The 22005-nt window shown below is 56.2% G+C and overlaps 1 protein-coding gene across 3 annotated transcripts in view; it reads right to left on the reverse strand.

Moving 5' to 3' along the window:
- Positions 1-22005, reverse strand: part of Smoc2 (SPARC related modular calcium binding 2) — a 140156-nt gene that overhangs the window by 32124 nt on the left and 86027 nt on the right. For all 3 annotated transcript variants that reach the window (XM_078018678.1, XM_040283596.2, XM_005321441.5), the window contains exon 8: positions 2165-2351. In XM_078018678.1, coding sequence (XP_077874804.1) covers positions 2165-2351 — 187 coding nt within the window. The remainder of the gene's footprint in view (positions 1-2164; positions 2352-22005) is intronic.

Below are 22005 nucleotides of genomic sequence, written 5' to 3' on the forward strand. Positions count from 1 at the left end.
GGTCACCTTGTGACAGGCCACCCCTGCAGTGGACCCTCCTTCCTGACCACCCTGTGACAGGCCACCCCTGCAGTGGACCCTCCTTCCTGGTCACCCTGTGACAGGCCACCCCTGCAGTGGACACTCCTTCCTGGTCACCCTGTGACAGGCCACCCCTGCAGTGGACCCTCCTTCCTGACCACCCTGTGACAGGCCACCCCTGCAGTGGACCCTCCTTCCTGGTCACCCTGTGACAGGCCACCCCTGCAGAGGACCCTCCTTCCTGACCACCCTGTGACAGGCCACCCCTGCAGAGGACCCCTCCTCCTGGCATTCTGGTGACGGGCAGGAGGGGAGGCTTTCCTCGCTGGCAAAGCTTTCTGCCAGAACCTGCTGTCCTGGCCACACAGGATGCTTCTCCAAGGCCCGGCAGGACAGGGACTGAGCCAGGAAGGAGAGCCGCAGAGAGGAGAGGAGAGGAGAACACGCACACAGACAGGTGTCCTCGACTGCCAGAGCCCCGGGAGACCCCACTGCTCAGAGCAGGGGGCAACTCCTGAGAGGAGGTGGGATGCAGGACAGGTCAGCCGCCCTTCCCCAGGGGACACAGGAAGGTGCACTATCCTCCCCCAGAGCCTCCGGGACTGACCCTGGGTGCCATGTGTGCGGGAGGAGACAGGTTGAGACAGGACAGCAGCCAGCCCCTGAGCAGCCCCCTCACTGGCTCCTAAAAGGGGAAGAAGAGGGGGTTGCCCCGCCCTCAGGTGACTGGGAGAATGGGAATCCAATCAGTCCTGAGCGGGATGAAGGGGGCAGAAGAGATCAGGGTGGCTGGGGAGGGCGTGGCAGGAGAGCAGACGGGGACACAGCACCTTCCCGGGTCCTTAGGGAAAACACTGTCGATGCTGGTCTCCATTCCAGAGCCAGTTTGAACAGCTCCGGTTTTGAGGGCACTAAGAAAATGCCTGCCAGGGACACTTCTCCCTGTTGCAGAGCCGCGGGACGGGCAAGGGTGCGGCTGGCACAGCCCAGAGGGGGAACCGGCCAGAGCTCCCAGCATGCAGCACTTATTCCCGGTCTCCCAGAAAACTGCTCTCTGTGTGCCGATGCACAGGGACAGAAGTGGCCTCACACCAAAGCCCGGGACAGGGGGATGCTGTCTCCAAGCCGGGCAGAGCACACTTGCTCCCAATGGCCCATCGCTGCCCTGGGGCCCTGCCGGGATCTGCTCTGAGCTGGCTGGCTCCATGGGGCACTGATCAGAACACGCTGTCTGTCCCGCGCAGCTGGGCAGGGCATAATGACCCTCTGGTCAGCTCTGATGGCATGATGTGACTGCCATTTCCAAAGCAGGGCTCCCAGGAAGCTGGTACCCCTCCTGGCCAGAGGGTGGCCAGGTTGGGCTCAGCCTGAACAGAGCAGGCGTTGGCTGGTCACCTGCGCCTCCAGCTCCTGGGTCCTGCCAGCTAGCCCCTCTCCTTCCCCTGGGTTCACACTGGAGAAAGTGGGGAGATGACTTAGGGAGGGTCGGAAGGCTGATGCCTGTGCATTATGTCAACCATTTTGATACAAATCTAGGTAGAGTCGAAGGCACAGTCAGGACAGAGCTGCTAGAGGACAGTGCGAGCCCCTGGCCAGCAGCCCGGCCTTCAGGGGCCGGAGGCACTTTGCACACGGACCAGGAGTGAGGAGCTATGGTCTTGCACCAGACCCTGGGCTCCTGTTGTCGCTCCTGCTTCCCGTATTCCCACTTTGTGTAAAGTGAGGACTTGGGACTCGAGAATCCGTACACCCCAGCAGGCCCCCTGGGCGCCGGTCCCCTCGGCACCCCACACGTCCGGCCTCCTCTGCCGGCACAAGGGGCGAGCGGAAGGGGCACTTGCTCTGGGCTGTGGCCTGCGTGCTGGCCGAGGCACAAGCTGGCAGCAGCCACACTGAGGCGACATGAGCTTTCAGGGCTGCCCTGCTGAGCCTCTGCCGAGCTCAGGGCACACTCTGCCCACCGTCTGATGGCACACACCACACATCCTAATGAAAACCCAAGCAGAGGACAGACGGACACTCAGGGTGTGAGGCCCAGGTCTCACAGGTGCCATGCCCATGGCAGGTGCCGAGGTGGCCCTGCCCTCCTGGTTTCCATACCCAGCGCCTTACCTACCACCCGTGGCCCGGGACTGTGCTTTACCTGGTGGATGTGCCAGGAATGGGGCGCCCTGTGTCCACCAGCACACACCAGCAGTACCCCGTGGATGGGTGGCACTGAACCGGCTTGTAGAGGCCCCCATGGGCACACTCGGGGATCACCACGTTGTCATTCTTGGGCTGCCTGGCTTCCTCCAGGGCGGACTGGTGCTCCTGGTCACAGGAGGACACTGTGGAGGAGAAGCAAGGGAGAGATGGTGAGCAGGGCTGAGGAGCTGGCCAGACCAGAGCTGGCCCCAAGGCATAGCTGGAAGGGCAGGAAGCGGGGCTCGGAGAGGGCTGTGGACATGCCAGGGGGCCCAGAGGAGGCTGAGCAGCAGAGGGTGCAGCCCCTGACCTGCAGCAGTGGACAGGGAAGCTCCCAGGCAGCACCGCTGCCTTGCACATGTCCTGAGTGAACAATGCCACGTCCTCCCCGGTGCATGGGAGGCCAGGACTGAGGAGGGACACGGATCTCTCCAGGCCTCAGCCACAGCCCGGAGGCTGCCAAGTGTCCGCAGCTCGGGGTGGGGCCAACCCCAGGGGACTGCCCACATTCCCAGCATGCCATTCTTCTCGGTTCAGAGCTCCCTGAGGTATCAGAAGATTATCCACTTTTCCCCCAGAGCCCCCTTGAGATCCAGCCTCGGGAGGACAGGTTCTCAATGTTCACAGTGTGGTCACCCCCGAATAATGAGCTCAACTGTGGTGCTCCTTAAATAGCTATGTCATTGGCAGCCAGTAGGCAGCAGTGGTGTCGGGAACCTGTGCTTAGTCCTGTGTGCCCGGCATGAGCCATGTGAGTTCTGAAAGTCACACAGGTGTTAAACAAGGACAGGTAAAGTCCCCGAGGCCTGCGTTCAGTGTGCAAAGGCTCAGCCCACCTCCAGCGCAGCCAGCTCCTCCTGGGCTCAACTCGTCTGACCTGCATCCCTCTGTTTACCACCACACACGTGTGTGCTCCTGACTGGCCCACACCCGAGCTCCAGCCAGCGGGCCTCTAGGGACCAAGGCCCACCCTGACTGACTGTGGCCACCGCAGGATCACCACAGAATTGTCAGTAGTCTCCACTCAGGCTGCAAGACACACTGGCAAGGTGCAGCAGCATCTCTCCCCCAAACGGGACGGGTCTTCCATAGCCTGTGCTTTACGCCCACAGGAAGAGGCGCCGACTCCAGTTCCAGGTTGTAGCAGTGTGAGCGTGGTCACACGGGAAGCCTCAGGAAGCTGCTGCAGGGCCCTCGCTCCAGCCCCGCCCAGCCAGAGGCAGCAGGTGCAGTGCACCACATGGACACCCCTGACACGGGTGACTGTCACACCGGACCCAGGGGACTGTCCTGAGGCTCAGGGAGACCACGGAGCAAGCTGTGGCATATGGATCATGTTCCACCAGTGTTCACTGTCACGTTTTTTATTTTTCTAATGCTGAAATAATACCTGTGTAGACAAGGCACACAACTTGTTCTGAGATAAAAATCATAGTTAGGGTGTGCAAAGGTAGACAAGACCCAGACTCTGCCTTCACCAGTGGTTCCCCTTACAATGGCGTGATCACATGGATGGTTTTGTGATCACCATCTACTAACTGTATCCCCAAATGGCGTCATTAGATTCTCAAAGCCTAGGGTTTGTGTGCATTCACTGGAAGAGAATGAGAAAGTCTTCTTATTTCCCCTTAGGCTTCTCTTCAGAAGGTGCGACAGTGATTTCCTTGCAGTGGCCGCCGCTGGCAGGCGTGGCTGAGGAAGATGGAACCACGCATGGGTCTCTCCAGACCGACTGCTGCAGGAGGCCTCAGAGGAAAGGGATCGCTCAAATCTCAAAGTTGGTGCTTAAAACTGGTTTGTAACCAGAAAAGAGGGAAGAAATGTAAGTCTCCTGTTTCTGCACATTTGAGTGTGACTGCAGCTCAGCAAACGCACAGACACATAAACAGAGAAATCTGCCACAAGTTACGTGGCTGTCTTGAAGAGGCACTGCCCAACGGTGACTGGGAAACAGGCAAGACATAAAAAAGACGATTCCACAGAACTGTCTTTCCAAATTGCTATGGAATTTACTTTAAGACCCCGTGAAGAAACCAAGGAAGATGGGTTGAACTCTATGTTTTTGGAGGCAACAGATCACTGCTCTGTGGAAGTCCTCTCCCTGGAAGGAAGTCCTCCCTGTGGAAGGAAGTCCTCTCTGTGGAAGGAAGTCCTCTCTGTGGAAGGAAGTCCTTGTGGAAGGAAGTCCTCCCTGTGGAAGGAAGTCCTCCCTGTGGAAGGAAGTCCTCCCTGTGGAAGGAAGTCCTTCTGTGGAATTAAGTCCTCCCTGTGGAAGGAAGTCCTCTCTGTGGAAGGAAGTCCTCCCTGTGGAAGGAAGTCCTCCCTGTGGAAGGAAGTCCTCTCTGTGGAAGGAAGTCCTTGTGGAAGGAAGTCCTCCCTGTGGAAAGAAGTCCTTCTGTGGAAGGAAGTCCTTCTGTGGAATTAAGTCCTCCCTGTAGAAGGAAGTCCTCCCTGTGGAAGGAAGTCCTGTCTGTGATAGGAAGTCCTATCTGTGGAAGGAAGTCCTCTCTGTGGAAGGAAGTCCTATCTGTGGAAGGAAGTCCTCTGTGGAAGGAAGTCCTCTCTGTGGAAGGAAGTCCTCTCTGTGGAAGGAAGTCCTTGTGGAAGGAAGTCCTCTGTGGAAGGAAGTCCTCTCTGTGGAATTAAGTCCTCTCTGTGGAAGGAAGTCCTTGTGGAAGGAAATCCTCTGTGGAAGGAAGTCCTCTTTGTGGAAGGAAGTCCTCCCTGTGGAAGGAAGTCCTCTCCTTGGAAGGAAGTCCTCTCTGTGGAAGGAAGTCCTCTCTGTGGAATTAAGTCCTCTCTGTGGAAGGAAGTTCTCTGTGGAAGGAAGTCCTATCTGTGGAAGGAAGTCCTTGTGGAAGGAAGTCCTCTGTGGAAGGAAGTCCTCTCTGTGGAATTAAGTCCTCTCTGTGGAAGGAAGTCCTTGTGGAAGGAAGTCCTCTGTGGAAGGAAGTCCTCTCTGTGGAATTAAGTCCTCCCTGTGGAATTAAGTCCTCCCTGTGGAAGGAAGTCCTTGTGGAAGGAAGTCCTCTCTGTGGAAGGAAGTCCTCCCTGTGGAAGGAAGTCCTCTCCTTGGGAGGAAGTCCTCTCTGTGGAAGGAAGTCCTCTCTGTGGAATTAAGTCCTCTCTGTGAAAGGAAGTCCTCTGTGGAAGGAAGTCCTATCTGTGGAAGGAAGTCCTTGTGGAAGGAAGTCCTCTATGTGGAAGGAAGTCCTCCCTGTGGAAGGAAGTCCTCTGTGCTGTCAGTACATAACTAAGTGGAATGGCTCACCAGTTGATGAGGGTGGAACTTCTCTTCCAGCAGACATGTCCGGACCACTCATGGCTCACTGTAGTGTTTGCTTGGCACTTGGTCAGAATTTTTATGAGTGCACAGAATTTACAGTGTGATTATCTGGCCACAAAATACTTTCTGTGCTCCATCCAAGGACATACTGTATCTATGGAAGTGGTTCTGGAAAATTCTTGAAATGACCCTTCTGAGGATTTTATGTCATCTTTGCAGGATCCCATTAAGTCAAAGCCTCTCGAAGTCTTCCGAGCACCTTATAAAGTACCAAAGATGCTGCACAGAGTCAGAAGCCCTGAAGTCCTCAGGCGTCTTGAGCCATGAAGACGGCCACCCTGTGGGACTCTGTCTGGCGACCTGGTTCTGGTGGGGAGTCGAGCCAACTAGAGAGGGCAACCTTGCTTTCTCCTGGGAGGAGCCGCAGAGAAGGCCGAGGTCTTTACACCCATCAGTACAGCCCGGAGCACAGGCCGGCAGAAGCCGCTCACGCCGCGGTCCCCTCACCTGCCCCGCCCGGCCTGCCCCTGCAGGGACCACTCGGCCACTCTCAGGATCCACTGGGCTGAGTGTGGGGGGCTGCTCCAGCTTAGCTCTTCCCAGGCCCTTTCAGCACCCAGAGGTCAGAAGGAGCCTCTGGACGTGTCAGGAGAAGCTGACCAGTAAGGATCTCCCATCTGTCAAGCACACCACGGCAGGGAGAGAGGTTGAGAGGCTGGAACTGAGGGTGGAGTCCAATAGCGACTTTCCCTCTGGCGGAAGAGGGCGATGTGTACTGAGAGTGAATAAAAGTCAGACTCCAGTGAGGATGTGAATGGAGAGCACACGGTGCAGATAGCCGAGGGGGACGGGGAGGCGGGGAAGGGCGTGGGCAGCCAGGGAAAGACGGTGAGGGAGGGTGGGGTGGACTCAGGAAGGAGGGGCAAGCAGAGGGTCCCCTGATGAGGCCACCTTCCACCTGTGGACACAAGCGGGGACCCAGGCAGACGGAAGTTCTGTGCTCGTGCTCTGTGTGGGGGTCCAGCAGAAAAACTAAAACAGCCAAGTGGACAGAGGGCACCAATCAGTAACGGTGAGGAGCACATGGACGGGGCAGGAGACAGGAAAGGAGGAAATTCCAGAGACCACAATAGACCAAAGCTCCCCACTGGACTCCCAGCTCTGGGGCCCTCTCTGCAGAGGAGTCTCTGTCTCTGTCACCTTTGCTCTGAGTCCTGCTCTTCAGTTCTTTGCTGAGCAGAGACAACAAACCCAGCACCCCTGATGGCCACAGGAGGACTTAAAGTCAAGCTTTGGACCAGCGGCCAGAGGCTCCAAGCTGCTCTTCCAGCCCCAGATCACCTTCTTGCTAGAATGTCAGCAAGAGACTCATCTCATGAACACAGTCCACATCCCACTGGGCGGATGAAGTCAGCGAGATGTGGTGACAAACTGTCTATGGTATCGTCATTGCCACTGGTAAACCTGGGACCTGCCTCTTAGACACAGAGATACAAAGAGTAAAGAGTTGTATAAAGAAAAACAGAGTCGCGACCCTAAAAGCAGACCTTGAGCCCTTAGCACCGGGAGGCAGCTCTGCTCTCTCCTGGGGCTGACTCTGCCACTCCGGTCCTACCACTCAGCTGCCCTGCCCTGAGTATGGCGGGGGCCGCCCTGGGCGCTTGGTCTCTGGCTGTGCGCCTCCTGGAGCAAGCTCTGGACACATAATTAGCACCTTGGTGACAGTCTTCCTCCATATTTTCTCACTAAATATTAGGCTAAGAACACGATTCCAATTCCAGTTTACCTCCATAAATTTCAAGTTTTACAACCAAAGAACAACTTTTTATTTTTAGAAAATTACCTTTGTAAGGTTAGTAAAATGCCTATTTGGGGGGAAAAAAAGTTTATTTCCAAAACTAGCAAAAGATGTCAGTGGCTTACCCTGTGCCTGCCAGTTATCCAAATCATGTGGCAACCAGAGGAACAGGGTCAAGAGAAAGCCCAAGATCTCCTCCTCCTGGAGGGGGTGCCGGGACTCCAGGGGCAATGCGGAGGCACTTTAGGGGCAGCGGCTGCGAACTGCGTCCACCTGGGAGAGGCCTTCAGCTGTGGCCCTGTTCCCAGCCCTGCACGCGGGGCCTGTGAGCTCGGTGGCCGGCCATCTTGGTGAGAACTGGACTACAGTCCGGAGTTGCTGCTTCCGGAGGCGCCGGCTCCCAGGAGCTCAGGAACTCAGCAGCCCTCGAGACTCGTTGGATCGAGGGCCCAGGACCCCGCTCCCGCACTCACGGGGCTCCACCACCTCTGCGTTCCCCCTCCCGGTGGCCCTGCCGGGTGCCTGTGCCCTGCCAGGGTGCCTCTCAGGACCTGAGCATGTCCCCACAGGTGTGATGGGATCTGTCCTGGTGCAGAGGGTGGCTGGTGGCGTCACTCTTGTCACGGGCCCTGCAGTCCTCCTCCACATCTCTGTCCTTGGAATGCTCGGTGGCCTTCCAGACGTGCCTGGCCTGTAAGGCACTGCCTGAAACCGTTGCTCAGCAGCTGCCACGCCTCAAGAGTTCTTCAGAAATCCATGGCAGGTATCGGGAGGGAGCCCACACGTCACCCTCGTGGCTTCCATTATTAAATAAATTGGCATGAGACGCAGTGTGCTTCGTATTCACCTTATCCCATGTCTGATTTATACTGGAAGGTTCTGTTTACTATTCCTGCTCATCTTCTTATGTATGTCTACGCTGAGTACAAAGAGGAAACTAAGCAAACTTAATTTTTGATGTCCAAGAGTTTTATTTAATTCTATGATAATTCTTTTGAAACTTTGGCAGGCTGTGCTGTGTGCGATGGAGAACAGGAGACCATCACAAGACACAGCGGGCGGAGTCTCTGCTCTGGCCAGCCTGGGCATGTGGCCTCTCTGCCTCCTGTCAGCAGTGAGGGTCCCTGGCCACAGAACCCTGCCTGCTCTGAACGCACGTGCCCCCCACACTTGCATCCTCACTCAAGGTGAGGAGGGGCCTGGAGGTGGTTAGCCTCGGGGGACGTCAGCGGGAGCTGCTTGTCTCTGCCACAGGCGAGGCCCAGGGTGAGAGTGCCACCTGGGAATGGGAAAGGAACCCTCGCCACACAACAGGACGCTGTGCTGTGACCTCGCACTTCTGGCCCTCAGGACTGTCAGAGCCAGTTTATGTGGCTCCAAAGCCACTCGAGCAAGGTGTTTTGCTACAACGTCCAACAGACCAGACGGCATCAGACCTGCCTCGTGGAATGGCCGGACCAGCTGCTGGAATAGCAGGAAGGACCAGTGTCCTGCTCCTCGGGGGCCTGGGGAGCACCTTCCCTGGCACTCAGTGGCTCCTGGCTTGCAGGAACACTGTGTCCTAAGAGTCTTCTGACAGGAGGACTTAGTTCATCTTTATTAAGATGACAACTTTGTTATGAAAATGGCAGAACTCTTAGAAAACTTTCCACAAAAGATGAATCTTCATCTGGTAAAAACCATATTTTTAAAATCCCCATAGCTGACATTATGCCCAATGGTGAAAGGCTTCGTGTTTTTCCTCTCAGCCTGGGGACAACCTCACCCCTTTTTGTCATTATAGAGGACATCCTAGGCAATGCAGTAAAGCCAAGAAAAAGACTGCAATAAAGATTGGAAAGAAAGATACAAATCTCTTTAATCACACAGGACAGGGTCGAGTATGTAAAAACCAAAGGGAAAAAAAGCAGGGGTAGCTACAAAAATAAAAGACCATGCCTCTTCTACGTATGGGACCGTTAGTGGGAAAATTGAAAAATTAAAATCCTTTACTGTAACATCAAAAATATAAAATACTTACAAATAAACTTGTGAAAACATTAAAAATTAAAAGGCATCGCTAAGAAAAATTCAAGGAAACTGCCATAATGGAAAGATATAGCAGGCTAATGGGTAAGAAGATCAATACTGTCCCAGCTAATTTCTCCAAAGTGATCAATGAGTCTGAACTAATTCCTATCAAAATCTCAGGGACTTCATATTAGTAGAAGTTGACATTTTAAATTCTAAAGTGTATATGGAAACACAAAAGACCCAGAAGATCCAAAGTATCATTCCTTCTAAAGAGCAGAGCTGGAGGACTAACATCCCCACGTTTGACAAGTTACTATAAACCCCGCCTGGAAGCACGTTAGTGCTCAAGGACAGGTAAACAGACGGAAGGAAAGAGGAGAGCCCACGACACTGAAAGTGCATGTCCAGCTGCCATCGGACCAGCACCAGGCACTGACCCAGGAGGCGAAAGCCTCCTCGGCAGATGGTTCTAGAACAGGGATGTCCACTTGTCACCACGGGAAGAGGCCAGCATGCCACCCAGAGCCTGCTTGGGTGAATTAGAGATGCCAACATGAAGACAGAAATGTAAAGACTCTACTGGAAAATGGAGGGAATACCAGGGGGACTCTGGGCTAGATGACATCTTGGGCAGAGTGACCACAGCAGAAAGCCTGGTGAGTTGGACGTCATTAAAACTTAAAACAAGTGCTGACCAAAGGACACAGTCAGGAAAGCAGGAGGCGGGCCGCAGACTGGAGAATGCTCCCAGTGCACACCTCAGACAAAGCTTCTAGAGTCCTAACAAGCCAGACCCACTGCAGACAGCCCAGACCCACTGCAGACAGCCCAGCCTGCATGCTCTGCAGACAGCCCAGACCCACTGCAGGCAACCCAGCCCGCATGCTCTGCAGACAGCCCAGCCCCACTGCAGACAGCCCAGCCCCACTGCAGACAGCCCAGCCCCACTGCAGACAGCCCAGCCCGCGTGCCCTGCAGACCTGTAAAACTCCAGGGCACGCGTGGGCAGGCCGTGCGACACTGGGCTCTCGTGGGCTCCTCCTCACAGGACAGCGGGTGAGGAAGAACTTGGCGTCTCCAGTGGCTGCAGCCTTGCCGTGACCCGCTCCCCTGGCCTTCCTCCTTCGGGAGGACCCCCGGTTCCCTGAAACGCACTCCCTGGGGAAGACTGCTCTCAGCTGGGGGTGGGGACCCAGAGGGAACCTGAGCAGCCGGTGCCACGTTCAACAGCACATGCACAGCCTCTCTCTGTTTGTGCTGACACTGGGGCCTGGTGGGCTGGCTTGCTGGCAAAGGAAGCTTCTCTTTGGGGAGCGAGGATGAGCCTCAGGTCATGGAGTGCCTCAGGTCATGGAGCTCTCGCGTCCAGCGGATGTGGACTCGAGCTGGTCTAACTTAGAAGCAGTGGACAGGTCCTCCCAGCTTTATCTCAGTCTTGTAAGGCCACCTGTGTCCCCAGCTTGGCCTCCCTGATGAGCTTCCTGTGGCCTGCTTATTTCCGCTGCCCCTGAATGCACTGCCCTTGGCTGTGGGCTGCGGCCTGGTTTCGCAGCCTGCTTGCGGCTCTGACGCGCAGGGACTAGTTTGTTTACCTCCGGTGTCTGGTGCCAAGTCCCAATTATTGTTGCAATCATAACTGGAAGGCTCACAAGTGCCTCGTTTCCTCAGCCGGCCCCGCACTGGCCCCAGATGGTGCCTCCGTGGGCCCCTCCGTCTCCCTTCAGTTTGCCCCCAGGATACGTGCAGCCTTACTTCCAGGAAAAGCAGATTCACGCCTGGCCTGGCTCGCGCTCCCACCTCCCAGGTGCTGGGGTTACCTGAGGCCAGGTGCTGCTCCCTCCTGAGTCTTTGGCTCCAGCGGGTGAGCCCACCGTGGCCAGGGCCGGCTAGCATGGCAAGGCAGGCAGGGCTCAGCTTTACCTGGGTGCCCCTGCCACCCACCGGGGGCCTCTGCTGTTGCCTCAAGGACATCCTGGTGTTCTTGTTTGTGCAAGAAAGATGAGAACATGTGACTCCAACAGGCTCTGTGCAGCCCTGGCCTCCCGCAGAGCCATCCAGACTGCTCTGTGCTGGCTGCCACTGACAGTGCGGCTGTTGGATAAGAAGGAGCAGCTGTCTGAGGTGGCGGTCACCACATCTCCTAGAGTCTCCATACCTCCTCACAGCACTTCCTGCCTTTCTCCAGTGGTCCTCCTGACAAGGCCACCGATACGGTGCTGCTCCGGGCACTAATCCTCTCTTTGGCACGTGGCCCTACCACTGACGTGCATGCATGGCGCTCCCTGAGCAGCCTGTGTCCAGCCAACACCACAGACGAGGCCCTGGGACGGCAGGAAGATGTGAGGCTGGGGAGGAGTGTCCCCTGCAAGGACAGATCCACAGGCCCGCCTCAGCCAGACCCAGGACTTCCCACGGGCAACCAAAAGCCACCATACCTGTGCTTGAAAACTCTGGTATCACGCTTTTAGCCTTCTGTGGGACCCACCTAAGGGACAATGACACCCTGATCCAGTCAGGGACCTGTAGATACATTGCCTTGGTGACCATGATCAAAACAGAGGAAGCTTATTAGCACCAGGCCACAGTGCTGCAGGTGACATCAGAGGTGTAGGGTTGTGCTCCTGTGGCCACAGACCCAAGGTCACCAGCTGGGCACCACATATTTATGCACGCTGACCCTGTCAGTCTGCTACTGCAGGACGGGACCCGCACCCTGCTCCACTAGTCATCACAGGAGCACGGATCATATTAGGTCCGTGCCATGGGAGTGACTCCTGGCCTGGCACTGACCTTGTTTTTCCCAGGAGATGCCATCTCCCATGCGGGCGGAAGGGAGCTCTGGGGGTGTCTGACGTTTAAAAGGTTTCATGATTTAAAGTGAGAGCTCCTTCACTCGGATCCCACTTTAAGAAGGCACCTGCCTCTCACACTTGTGTGGCTTTGGGAGCCAGGCAAAAGGCAGCCCTCGGGGTGTTGAGTGCTGGGTCTCTTGAGTCCCATCCTACCCAGTCACGTGTCACTTCTGTGAGGCAGGACTATGGTCACGGCTTTCCACATGAGGTGACTGAATCAGAGTCACTGAGGACTCTCCCCGTCCAGGCCACGAGAGGCAGAGACTCACTGCCCCCAGAGAGCTACGCCCCAGTGTCAGGGTGAGGCCTCCTCTCCCTGTATTTCCAGATGATCTACAATCAGCACTGCTAATTTTAAACTGAGAAAAAGCCCACAATAAGTGTGTTTTTAAGAATCAAGAACAGGGCTCCTCAAGTTCCAATCCCTTGCGTTATCAGGCCCCTCCTGTGGCTGAGACGCAGGGAGAAGCTGGAGCAGGAGATGATCAGAGGAGAGGAGGGGCACACAGGGCCCAGACGGGACACGGTAGGCTGGCTGTGCCCTCACCTGCTCCCCCTCCAGTCATCCTTCCAGCATATGGGGACCTGTGTCCTGAGTCTGCTGGGATCCGGTGCCGGACACTGTGCCAGGACACAGAGAGAGAGGCTCCTCTCCTTGTAAGCACAGCTCCCTGGATGGCCAAGGTGGTCTCCAGTCCATGTGACTGAGTGAGGCACATCCAGGACACACCAGGCAAAGCTGGCCAGGTCAGGGGTGCAGCCTGGCCTGCAGCACGCCTTCCCTGTTCTTTCTCTCTGGCTGCCGAGCCAGCTCTGGTCCTGGTTTCCTGTGGTCCCCTTGGCCTCTGCCAGATTCGGCCCTCCCTCCCGCGCAGGGTCTACCCACTTCCTCCAGCTCCACCTCCAGACGGACTCCCGAGGACCCAGAGCGGTCACTTGCGGAGCACAGGCACTCCTGGCAGGACGGCGAAGGCTGCCCACCTGTTGGCGGGTCTGCTGCAGAGCACCTGCTGAGGATGAAGGATGCTCCTGGAGGGGGCCGAGGGCCCACCCACCTCTAGAGGAGATCCCTGGGCCCTGTCCACCTCTGAGGCAGACCTGTGGATCCATCCTATCAAAAGTGGACTGCGGCTTCCATCTGGCCAGCGTCTTCTGGCAAGCAAGGAGAAAGCCCCGGGCTCCCCGAGCCTGAGTTCCAATGGGGCACCAGGAGTCAACCAGGGAGCAGACCGACAAACACAGTCATCGGGAGGAATCTGGGAAAGAGGCAGAGGAAGAAGGCTCCAGGGAGAGGGTCAGACCTGGACAGAGGAGGCTCCCCAGCCCAGGCTGAAGGGGTGCAGAGGCAGCCTGGGAGTCAGGCCGAGTGCCGTGCTGGGGTCACCGTGGCAGGGACAAGGCAGAGGGGAGCCAGTGGGTCTTAGGCCAGGATGGGGCTTGTGGGCAGATTCCTCCTCCCAGCATCTCCCCCATTGTGAGGCGGAGCTGTGCCCGCACCCGTGTGTCCAAGGCCCACCTCCATCCCTGTTCTCTCTTAGCTGAGATGCTTTTAGCTCCTGGTGACCATGATGGCCAACGGTGGGTGTCACTACTTTACTCCTAACTACACGACGACAGCAGTGGCAAGCCAGTCCCAGACATGCCCAGCAGGAGGGGACGGGGACACAGGATCCTGCTGTTCAGAGCGGCGAGCGTGGTGCATCTGTGCAGGGTTCTCTTCCGCGTGCTGGGTGTGGCCTGATGCACGTCTCTGGCCAGCCCTTGGGTGATGCGTCTGCCACAGCCCTGTCCACAGGGGCCTCCCGGCCCAGGGCTGTCGCAGCACTGGCTCTACGCAGGCTGTCTTCACCAGTCAGGGCGTCTCTGTGGTTCTCCTCTTAATCACATAACAGATGAGATGATCAAAGAAGGCAAGAAGTAAAATAAAGAAAATGTCTCTTTAGGTTTTGATTTGCTCAAAACGGAAGATGGAGGAGAGGGGGAGGTGGGGGGAAGACCTGGAGACTCGCAGTTTTAATGAAGGAACGTGATTCTCATGTGCACTTTCAGTAAAAGAGCAAAGCAGCATTTTCAGTGCTCAGGCTTTGCCCATAAGCAGCCTGTATTTATGATCTGCTTATAATTTAATTCCAAAGAAAGATTTTAAGAATTCAGATCCAAGATCACTGCCTTCATGAACTAAGCATGTCCCTTGTAATCCTTACAGCAGAACAAGACGAAGGAAAATGGTTTCATCCGGGAAACAGAGAGCCGGGAGCTGCCTGCCTGCTGGAGGGCACGGGGGGGGGGGGGGGGGCTCCTGGTGCAGATGCGCAGCACCTGCTCTTACCCAGCCCCAGCCCCTGAGCGGCATCACGCTGAGCACCCACCCTTCCAGGGGAGTGCAGGACACTCCCTCTGAGATCCACATTTAAAAGGGGAAGCGTTGGATAAAGTGGCTAGGTCCAGTTTCTCCAGAAAGAACATAGTAATGGCAGATGTTCGTTCTGATTTATTTCCTCCCTTATTCATCATAGCAAAGATCCAGAGTTAGAGTCACTTCTGACCTATAAATTGTCTCTGATCTGAAACACGAATCCTAGACCCTGGACAGAGGACAGGAAATCATCCTACCAGAGGGATGCGGTGTCAAAACCCGACCTCCCAGCTTCCTCCACCAGAGCCAGCCTCACTGACAGGCTCCAGGATGGCGAGCGAGCGTTACCTTGTCCCATTGCTTCCAGTCTCTCCTCTGCTCATTAGCCTGGTGCTTCCTGAGTCTCCTGCCCTCTGCCCAGGCCCCAGCACAGAGCCCCCAGGGCTGCTTGCCCTCCCTGCCATGGGGCAGTGGATCTGTCCAGGTGCCTCTACACAGTGACCACAGGATCTTAGCAGCTCCCATCACCCTCCCAAGGCTGGGCTGTGCTGAGCCATGGCCCCTGTCTGTACTCAAGGGCCTCTATTTGTCTTTAAATAGGACCTGTAGGGATCAGTGAGGGAAACAGAAAATCATCCTGAAAATGTGTGCACAGAAATGTTCCTTTATTTTCCTTTGAAATTCTGAAGGATTGGTCAACTGGATGCATTTGAACAAGTTAAGAGCAAACTGATCTACTTCATACCCAGATGCCTATGGAAAGAACCCAATAGCTCATACTTTCCAGAAAGTCCCAGGTTGAGGCCGAGCCTTTATCCACCACGGTGACCGCAAGACTGAGAAGAGAGCCAGCCTGCAGCTTCCTGTGAGGGCTGGATCCAGCCAGTGCGGTCCTGTCCCACCCGGAGCACTAGGTGCCGCTGCCCTCTCTCCTGCAAGTGCATGCGTGTTGGATGGAGAAGCTGTTGAGGATGGGAAGACTCTCATAAAGTCCCTGACTGTCCTGTGTGTAAGGTCCCTTACTGTCACGGCAAGGAAGAGGCGAAGCCCGCAGGCTCCACCAGTGATTCCCAAGTCCCTCCAGCCTCGCCGGCTCTTCCTCACAGGAGCTGCTACAAGAGGACTCAGGAATCATGAAATGCCAGGAGAAAACAGATGCCAGGGCCATCTGGAAGGACAAGAAGCCACCCAATCTTGGGTACAGCTCTGATGGGGCCCTTTGTGTTCTCGGGACAGCTGCTGCTTTTAGCAGGAGCCTGTGCGCCTTGGCCTGCACCAGGGCTGGCCTCCTCCTGCCACAGGACACAGGAAAGTGTGTGCGGTGTTTGCAAGGAAGTGACTCAGAGATGGCCAGCTCTCTTGAGATCACCCACAGAAAGCCCAGGAGAGGCCAGCAACCCCATCTTTCAAGTCTGTGGATGTAAAGGAAACAAGAATTTCTACAGCCCTTTCCACGTGGGAACTCGCCCCTCCCCTCCTTCTCCACGGGCTCTCCCTCCGCCTCCCTGAAGGCTTGGTCCACGCTGGGCACTTGTCTGCTCCAGGAGCTACTTGGGTCTCAGCTCACAACTTACTGTCACTGTCCCAGTTTACAGGGGAGGACGCAGGACATAACATGGCCACATCCCCTCATCTGGATCCTCAGAGCAGTAGAGCCTGAGCCAGCTGCTGACAATCACTCCGTGGGCTTTGCAGTAAGTGGTGGTGGGCACAGACCACCACCTGAGCCCCCAGCCCCGAGTCCATGCTGCTTCACCTCCAGGATCAATCCTGTGGGCCCAGCAGGGACCCGGTGGGTGTTCCTGAAGTCAGGCCGCAGTCCCAGGCTCGGCTCAGGGAACAGCAAGGTGACCCACGTGGCTGCGTCATCTATTCCAGGTCTCAGCCAGATGAGGCCCAGGCCTGGTCCTGCAGACCAAGAGTGAGTCTGCTGAGAGTGCCCTGGGGTTCAGGGACCAGCTGCAGGTCAGGCAGAGGGGCTAGACAGGGCCAGACCAGGAGGAGCGTGCCCTTTACCTTGGAGCATCCACCCGAGGTCTCCAGGAGGCTGGGACCAACTGGTCCAGTACCTTCCGTGTAGAACAGCCTGCTGGGAATTCTGGCACTTTTCAGTTACTTTCAGCCTGATTACTGGATCCAGAACCCCAGCACGGTCACAGCTAAAGAGCTGCCCATGTGCTGCAGGCCGTGGATCACCAAATGCAGACGAGGCCGGGGCCAGGGGCTACAATCTGGGACTTGAACGGCCACATATGTCTGAGTCAAAGACAATCTCAGTCTGTGACACGTGAACACCACCACGGTGACGCTGCCAAAAGCCTGAGATGTCCTTGAGCCCTGCCTCCTCAGTGGAACATCGCCACTTCTCTCCACCAGGGGAATTCATGTGTTGGACTCCCTTCGCCCTCAGCTGCCCACTGGTCTGAGCCACAGGGAGGTGGCAGCAGAGGGCTACCTGGCTCCTGAGACACACCCTGTTCCTGTCTCTGCTATTGCAGCAGCAGTTCTCAATGTGCACCCAGGGGACCCCGGGTGCTGGGGGCCTTTGTGACATCAGTCACCAGACCCCTGGCAGCTGTCCTCTGAGTAGGGATCATGAGTATCAGCAGATTCAACTCTTCTCTGTGACACTCAGAACCAACACACGTGAAGTTATAAGGAATTCTATGCTAAAATGCCTGAATACTCCCAGATCACACTATGAACTCACACTGATTAAGAACATGAACCTCGTGATATGCATCTTTTTTGGACGACTCCACAGTGGAGTCTCACCAGAGTGGCAAATCCACGTGCCCCGTGCGCTGTGCACACCTGCTCCACTGAGCCCTTGCTCAGTCCTCACTCACTGTGTGAGTGTGGTGCACGTAGTTGTCATTCCAAGGGGAGGAAGCCAGAGGCTGAGTGACAGCTGCAGGAGCAGGCAGTCCAGGGCGAGGCTCCACTGTCTCCCCAAAGCCCAGGGTGTTGCTGGGAAGAGAACTCAGTGAGCACCCAGAGCCAGGGGCTTGTCCAGGTGAGCGGATCCACAGCAAGACACCTGAGAAAACTCTGCGACTGTCAGAGGCAGACTGGCTCCTGTGCCTGGGGTCCAGGAGGGACTGTGCCCAGTGGTCTGACTTTCAGACGTGCTCAGCTGCTCCGAGACGCTCTGCCTGTTTGGCTTTCCATGTAAACCAGACACCGGGCGTCGTCCTGCCTTGAAACATGGGGAGGTTCTTATCTTCCGCGGGGAGGTCCCCATCCCCCACAGGGGGAACAGGGCTCTGCGGGGTCCTCTGCCCCTCCCTGTGCCCCACACAGGACCTGACACCCTGTGGAAGGCACAGTGCCCACTGAGGTCTGGCACCAAGCTGTGCTTCCCGGCAGTAGCGTCACTAACCTGTTGAGAGTCACATTCATGTCCTTGTAAGACTTAGAGCTGCAAAAAGTAAGGCAGGAAAAAGAATCATTCAAACTACGTCCAACACGCATACGTGTCGCTCATGTTGGCACCTGAGAGCCACCGAGTTTGCGTGCCAGAGCAGCTGTGTGCATGGGGGGGACCAGCACTCTGAAGATGGCCTCTGGGATAGCCACAGGTCCCAGCACGCCCACCAGGCCGCTGCCTCCCCACACACCCTTCCTCGCCCACTGGATCTGAGCGTCTGTGCAGTTTGAAGCCCTCCTGACCAGAGAGAGAACCTAGGGGACACTGCGGCAGAACTGGGCAAGTAGGAGGGCTCTGAGTCTGCAGCTTCTGGGGCTCAGCAGCAGCCAGGAAGCCCCTGCTCCCCAGCCAGGAAGCGGCTCTGCCCTGGGTCACAGGGCACCTGTGCCCTCCATGGGACTCACGGGTGCCCGGGTACAGGTGCTCTGATGGGGCAGGAGGAGCCCAGCTCCCAGAAGAACCCCAGGGGGATGGACATGCAGGTCCTCAAGAGGCCAGGACCACAGCGGGAACCGAGCACCCAGCATTTTGTCCTGTGACCTCACATAGCCAGTCCAGGGTGCTTCCTGTTTTCCTGGGCCATTCTTAGCAGAGTAACTGGGTGCTTCAAGAGTGAAGTTGAGCTTCCTGACACTGCGGCCACCTCTCCTTGCCTCTCCAAGTGAGCCAGAAAACTCTCACGTTGGCGACTTTTGGTGCTCTAGAACATTCTCCAGCTCTGCAGGGCCTGGTGGAAATGCTGGCTCCCCAAGAGTTGCTGTTTCTAAGTGCCTGCCCTCCACCCAGGGACCTTCCCTCTGTCCCCTGTCACAGATGTTTCGTCCCCTACAACCCTTGCTCTTGATCCACCAATGGCAGCTGCCCCCAGACAGCCTGCTGGCCCTCACAGGTCTCCTCCCCACCCAGCCTGGGCACTGGGAGTCTGCCCGTCTCAGCAGCCCTTCGCCGGGTGCCAGGTGTTGGCCATGGATGTGGAGAACAGGGCTTTGGAGACATCAGCCGTGTGGCTTCCCCAACATCCTATCCTTGTCCACTGGAGGTAGGGAGCCCCTGCCCACCAGGGTCAGCCCTTGCAGTGGGCATGAGGCTGGAAGTCACCTTCTCCCAACTCCAGGGAGGGATCCATGACCCCAGCATATCCAGGGAGCAGTTCTTGGCCCTCTGGCTACAGAGCTTGGTTTGGGGATGGAACTGTGACCCAAGACAGTCACCAGAAACCAATTCCAGGGTTGAACTTAAAAAAGGACACTTCACGGGACTGGAGTCATGGCTCAGTGGTAGAGCACGCGGGAGGCCCTGGGTTCCATCCTCTGCACCACATATAAGTAAACAAAAAGACCCACTGACAACTAAAAAATGTAAAAAATCAAAAAGGACACTTCATGGGTTGCTTCAGGTGGGGCTCACAGGTAGAGAGAGCGGATGAGAACGTGGGCCAGGAATCGAGGCGCTTCTGTGGGCCAGTTGTCCTTAGCCCTGCGTAGGCTCCAGGATGAGCGCCCAGCACACAGACACAGACGTGAGGAAAGCTAGCTGACCAATGGACTCCTCCTGGAACTGCTTACGCCTGCAGGTGTGAGAACCTGCAGGTGAGAACCTGCTTCACTTGGCTACACGGCAGCATACAAAGGTCAAGGCGGAGCCATAGATAACACTGCGGAGTGTCCCACATATTCTATGCACAAGAGCCATCTGGAAACCACAGTGTGACTTCCCGTGCCCCCTCTGCGGGGTAGGGACTCAGCAAAGGACGCAGGAGGCTGCACTCTCCCAGGCCCCCAGATGGCTGTGCCAGGTCACACCAGGAAGCAGCGTGCAGAGAACACGGCGCGACCTGGGAACAGGCTGACGGTACCCGGAGGCAGAGCAAGACTGCCCACATGGTGAAAGGGCGGCACAGCCCGTCTCCACCTGTTTCCCCTGGATCGCGGATCTGCAAGGTTTCTCATATTATCTTTCCTGTTTGCTGGCCTTTCCTACCAAAGCCACTGGTAACTGTGGTGCGAGCTGTGCTCTCTCGGACACAGCGCGGGGGAGAGAAGGGAAGAAAAGGTTTCTTAAAACTATACTGCCCTCCTCCAAAAAGACAGATCAGTGCCAGGGAAGGTCGGGGACTGGCAGCCATAACATGCTTTAGATTTCCCACTAAGACAAGGCTCAGGACGCATTCTCAGTATCAAAGGTGTGTGACATCCGTCTCTCCTCGCTCTTGCCTTACAGATTATTGTAAATGGCCCAAATGCGTCTCCTTCCAAAGGTACTTTCCCCAGGAGCTGAGGCAGAGGACGACACAAGACAGGGCGCTGTCCAGGACCTGGGGAGGGCCGGCAGGCAGGCCACGCAGCCGTCGAGATTCCTTGGCTGCTCCCCCCACCTCCCCGCCGCACCAGCTCCTATGGCCCCATCTAAGTCACCTTGACCTCTGTCTGCACTCGGCCCTCACCCCAGGGACAAGTTCTAAACAGTCCCAGAACCAAGAGGCAGGCGGCACAGACACGGCCAACACCACTCAAAGGGACACAGGCCACAAGAGGAGGACGGGGTCCTTCCAACAAGTGGTGCTGCAACAAGCCCACATCCACCTGCAGAGAAGAAAGAACCAGCCGGAGCCTCCCCCTTCACCAAGTCAGCAGAAAACAGACCACACTCCCGAATGGGAGACACCCCACGTCATCGGTGCAGGGTGAGAGAACAAAAAGTCACAGGGCCCAGAACGCAAGACGCCTTCGCCCAAAATGCACGAAGAACACAGCGGCCCTGGCCGACGGCAAGACGCAACAGCCTGACCCTGGAGACCACGGCTACAGCGGTGAGCCACAGCCGCCCCTGCTGGACAGCTGAGGCCCAGACACCTCCAGTGCTGCGGACGCCTGGGGCAGCAGGGGTCTCCTTCACTGCCATGGGAACGGGAACACACAGCCACCAGGGGACCGCCTGAGTTTTCCCAGGAAGTGGACACACCGACACACGGAGCAGATGGCCCAGTGGTCCTGCTCCTGGCACTGGGCCAAGTGCGTCGTGTCCACAAAAGTCTGTGGCTGTCTAGAGCAGCTTTGTTCCTAACTGCCCCCAACCGGAAGCCACCAAGATGCCTTTCAGGAGGTCAGTAGGCACACTGGGCACATCCGGACCCTGGGACATTAAGCAATGACACAGAGGAGATGGACAGACTGTAACTAAGCACAGGAAGCCACGTGACATGGCTCCCACCACCTGACCGTCTTGAAAAGGCCAAACCAGGAGACAGGAATCAGAACAGAGGGGGCTGGGGAAGGGAGGGGAGAGCAGCTGGGGCAGCAGACAGGCCGTTCAGGCTCTGAAACTCGACTGCATGACGGTGACGGCCGGCGGGGGCCTGCCACTGAGCAGTCTCGAGGCAGAGGACATGCAACCTCAATGAATCGGCACGGCTGGCCAGGCCTGGCCAGGCTGACAGGCAGCTTCCATCCGCACTGACTCGGGGCTGACTCACAGCTTGCGCTGGGTGAGGCCACTGCTCCCCTGGGGACTCAGATTCGGTCCCGGAGCCCTCTGCTCCTTCCCACCTTTCTATTGCCCCAAACTGCAAATCTCTGTCGCATATAAAAATGACTCACAATGTTTTCAAGCTTCCCTAAGGAGTCACCAGTATTCAGCACTTTATTAAGTACCTACTACATAGTCAACATGGACTTACACATCATAGAATAGCCCAAACAGGAAATTTTGACTAATTTTAACCATGGAGGCAAGACATGAAGAGAAAGAACTGAAGTAATTTATGGATTAGATCTGCTTCAGTCTAAGGTTTCTTACATACCCATCATTTCATATCACGTGTAGTCTGGTTGTGACACACTGCTCTTTTAAAAATCAAAGCCATGGCTCTCGATAAATATTTTAGCATTCATGAAAAAAATATAATAATTAAAAATGCTTAAATTAAAAAGAATCTTGAGCTAGTGAAATCTCTCTCCAATCCCACATTTTAAAGGAATGGTCTATTTTCTTAGTTTTACAAATTGACTTCTCAAATGAAGAAAGTATCCTTCCTCGTCTTGATGCAGAGTTGCACCAAATAGA

The sequence above is a fragment of the Ictidomys tridecemlineatus genome, chromosome 8 (assembly GCF_052094955.1).
Source record: "Ictidomys tridecemlineatus isolate mIctTri1 chromosome 8, mIctTri1.hap1, whole genome shotgun sequence".
Lineage (NCBI taxonomy): Eukaryota > Metazoa > Chordata > Mammalia > Rodentia > Sciuridae > Ictidomys > Ictidomys tridecemlineatus.